The sequence below is a fragment of the Pteropus alecto genome, unplaced genomic scaffold (genome assembly GCF_000325575.1).
Source record: "Pteropus alecto unplaced genomic scaffold, ASM32557v1 scaffold12, whole genome shotgun sequence".
NCBI classification, from domain to species: domain Eukaryota; kingdom Metazoa; phylum Chordata; class Mammalia; order Chiroptera; family Pteropodidae; genus Pteropus; species Pteropus alecto.
Genome location: NW_006432669.1, coordinates 7,552,270 through 7,556,000, shown reverse-complemented (window position 1 = coordinate 7,556,000; position 3,731 = coordinate 7,552,270). Strand labels below are relative to the sequence as shown.

Here is a 3,731-nt window from a genome sequence, read left to right as displayed (position 1 = left end):
GTTTTATCTATTTTGGAGCTTTCTGTCTCTCTCCATGATCTCTTTCCATTCCAATGTGCTAGCCCTAGCATTTTTATTTCTTCTTGTGTATTTGCTAATAGAAAGTCCTTCTACTCCGACTAAATCATCCAGTCTTTGCCATCTGCCAGCAGATTCTGTGGGGAGAAAATGCCAGGAAACTCTGCCTACATTCTGCTGGTTCTGACACTGTGCTTCATGGGGCCCTCTACTCAAATTGTTGTTGCTTTTCCTACCCATTCCCTTCTTATATCTTGTGCAATTGAAACTGATTTTGCATTGGCTTCTCTACTGCAGGAAGGCTCTTTCTAAGATACAGAAAAAAAATAAATAAATAAAAAAAAATTGGTATGTCAATGGGTCTTTTTATGACTTAGTAATTGTACATCCTCACAACATCAACTTTTGAGATGAGTGTCTATCCAAGAGAGTGAAGAAACACTGACCTTGTAGCCCATGACTTCAGATTCGTTGGCTAATGGTTTGACAGGTTCCCAGCCCAGAGAAAGCTGAGAGCCTTGCTGCTCCCACCTGAGGTTGCTAGGAGCTTGACTTGGGGCTGCAAAATAAAAAGTAAAAGAACTGACAAGGAGTCTTAAATACATTTTCTCACTTAAATCCTTGTATTTCAGTCTTTTCATGTGTTTAATAGTTGGTTGGCGTCACAGGCTTCCTTCCAGCTAGAGTCAGATAAGGAAGGTTTTGCTTCAGGAGTGTCATTTTAATAGCTACTCTGTTGAGCTTTTGAACCTGAATCCTTTTATCTCCCTTTTGTGTAAAAATTGCTTAGCCTTGTATCACAGGAAGATAGCTTTTATCTACTGTGAATGCAGAATTTTCCAAGCTAGTTTTGGAATCTGGATCTAAGCAATGAAGCAAGACTATGAATCAAAACTCTCCTTCAACTCTTATTATGTACCTCACATGGCTTTCAGAAATGTTTAAAGATGTTTCCCTTTAGTCTGAAACAAAGAGCCCAGGTCACTTACGGGATTTCTTGGTGGTTGCGCTCACTTCACTGCTAGGTGGCCCATATCCAGCTCCATTATAAGCCCTCACTGTGAAATGATATAATGTATTTCCTTCTAATCCTGTCAGGATGACAGATGACTCATTCCCTCTAGTTTTGACTGTTTCTGCTGCATCTTCTTGTTCCATGTCTTTCCGATAACCAACCTGTCAACAAAGTACCACATGACAGATTAATTTTAAAGTTTCCCCTGTGCTTGTGATTATTTGAACTTTTTTTTTTTTTTTTTTTTGGTTTGATTCTCACACCAATTTGTAGGAAATTACTCCTGTATTAACCAAATTAACAGGTCCTACTAATAAGGTCAAAAACCGTTTAAGCCACTGCCTGATTTGCATCTGTGTGAATTGCCCACTTTGCATACATGCTGAGCAGTGGCCAGCAAAGCAACAAAAGGTGCTCCCTTTGTGTAGCCTGGTAGCATGAAGAACATTAAGGAAGGATAATTCAAAGAAATTGAAGAAGTGCTTTTCTCTCATAGGTAATCAGAACCATTTACCATTCAAAGCCATGAAGCTTTGAATTATTTGAGAAAGATGCATGACAAATATTTCCTCCAGGGCCCCACATAAAAGTGAGTCACACAAGCTGTATGGGTTTAATAGAAAAGAGGTAACAGAACGCTCATGATAACTTGGAGGGGTCTAAATGTTGAGAAATCATGTAGGTAGATTATGAGAGGGAGGCAGAAAGGAAGAGCTATTTGTCAAAGCACAGTTGGTACATTGAGATGATCTTTCCTGCTTATGAGCTCATGAAGCTGGTCTCATACCAAACTTGATCCCTTTGTGAGCTTTAGTGATTGTCTCTGCTTACTTAAAACTTAACTTTCTCAGACATTAAACTTTAACCATTCATAAGTGCATAGAAGAATAGTTTTTCGCCCTTACCTATTTACTGTTGTGAAGGAAATGGAAGAATAGTTCCTTTTCTCCTAATTAATTACTGTTGTGAAAGAAGTGGCTCGCTGTACCCATTTCATCCCCCTTCAAGTGCTTTGTCTACTGTACAGGCTAGAAAGCCAAACACCACATTTTCCAGGTTGCTGCTACACAATGTGGGCAGTGAGGAGTTTGTTTGAAACTTGAGATATTCTGAAAAGTGCCTAGGACTGCCATTTCCTGTTGTGGCCATAGGAAATAATTATAAGCTCTCGTCTTTCAAGAAAAAACAATAAAACAAACCCCAAAATTCCCATTTGAATCATCACACTATATTACAGGCCTTTACCAGCTTAGATGTTGGCCAAAGGCAAAGGGAGTAAGAAATGAGAAGGAAAGAAATTATAAATTGTAAGTACAGTTTTATGAAATGAAGACTGTAATTTTCTTCTTTGTACTGTTTTTTATGTAACTATTGAATAACTTGGGCCCCTTCCTTTCTTCTGATATTTTATACAGAGTGTGTTGTGGGTAGGTAACTTTCTAATGTAGTTCATTAGAGTAGGAATAAACCTTCACCCCTGAGATGGACAGATTGACTGGTGGGATTTTCTTTGGCTCTATCTTTTAGGAGATGGGAAGTACATTTTTATTTGTATAGGAGACATCTGCACTATGCCAGTATGGAACATCATTATTGCTAATTATTGCTTTTGGGAGTTATGGAATAGCGTGTGTATAGATGGTGAATAACCAAAGAGATATAGTACATTAGTGTTCAACATCCATTTTACCTTTATTCTAGTGTGTCTTCCTGTACTAAAGAAGATGGAGAGACAAAAAACATATTTCCAAGACTCCCTTGCAGTTAGGGCTTCAAATATGTTTTAGGCTCAGCCAGTCAGATACATATGCCTGATATTTGAATATAGAAGTGAGATGGAGGTTGAACTTCCACAAATTCTGCTTTTCCATTGGCAGTTAGAGTAATGGAGTCATTATTTTTCCTTTTTCCTACTGTGGCAGCATTAATGAATGACTCAGTATATGGCCATTAGCTTTATGGGAGTCAAGAAGCAGGGGACAGGACATCCATTTCATTGGTACAAATCACAGCAAGAATGGTGAGATTCTGAAACTGACAACAGTAGAGGTCTCCGGATTACAGCAGATTCCTGAATGTGGTACCATCCTGGTCATGGTGGCTTCTGAACCATGGCAGTAGAGTATGCTTCTGGGGCTGGTGGCTTCCTGCTTTTAGAAGACAACAGTGGCTCGATCCTGTAGTTTGGCTTTAATAGTAATCCTTGAAAGATCACCCTGGAGTCTGTTAATTTAACTCAATATTTTGTATACCATTTAATACTTATAGTAAAAAACTTCTTACTTAAACTAGTTACAACAATTCAGTTCTTCGCAACTGAACCCTACCTGATACATTTATACAGCTCTCTAACTTTATCCATTAAAAACCGATATGATCATCAAATTCCTATTTCACATCCCTGTCTCTTCACAGAGTTAAACTGGTATATATAGTTGATTAACTGAACTTCAGAAATTTGTTCGATTAAGCTGCAATCCTCTAATGTTGGCCCCATTAGTCCCAATTCTTAGAACTAGCTTATCTTGCTTGTTCTGTGAGCATATTTTCAACTGAAAAAATATGTTATTTTCAAACTACAAAATGAGCTGAAATGTTGTATGAACAAATATATCTTTCCTTTCCAATGATATATATCATTTCTAGTTCTCTGTTTCAATTTTCTTTATTTGGTTAATTTTAAACTATATATAATTTT

The 3,731-nt window shown here is 37.6% G+C and overlaps 1 protein-coding gene across 1 annotated transcript in view; it reads right to left on the bottom strand.

The window, feature by feature from the left end:
• The window catches only part of CNTN5 (contactin 5), a 466,521-nt gene that overhangs the window by 10,062 nt on the left and 452,728 nt on the right, over positions 1–3,731 (bottom strand). The window contains exons 19-20 of the mRNA XM_006907500.1: positions 1,008–1,194; positions 465–577 (exon numbers count right to left, since the gene is read on the bottom strand). Coding sequence (XP_006907562.1) covers positions 465–577; positions 1,008–1,194 — 300 coding nt within the window. The remainder of the gene's footprint in view (positions 1–464; positions 578–1,007; positions 1,195–3,731) is intronic.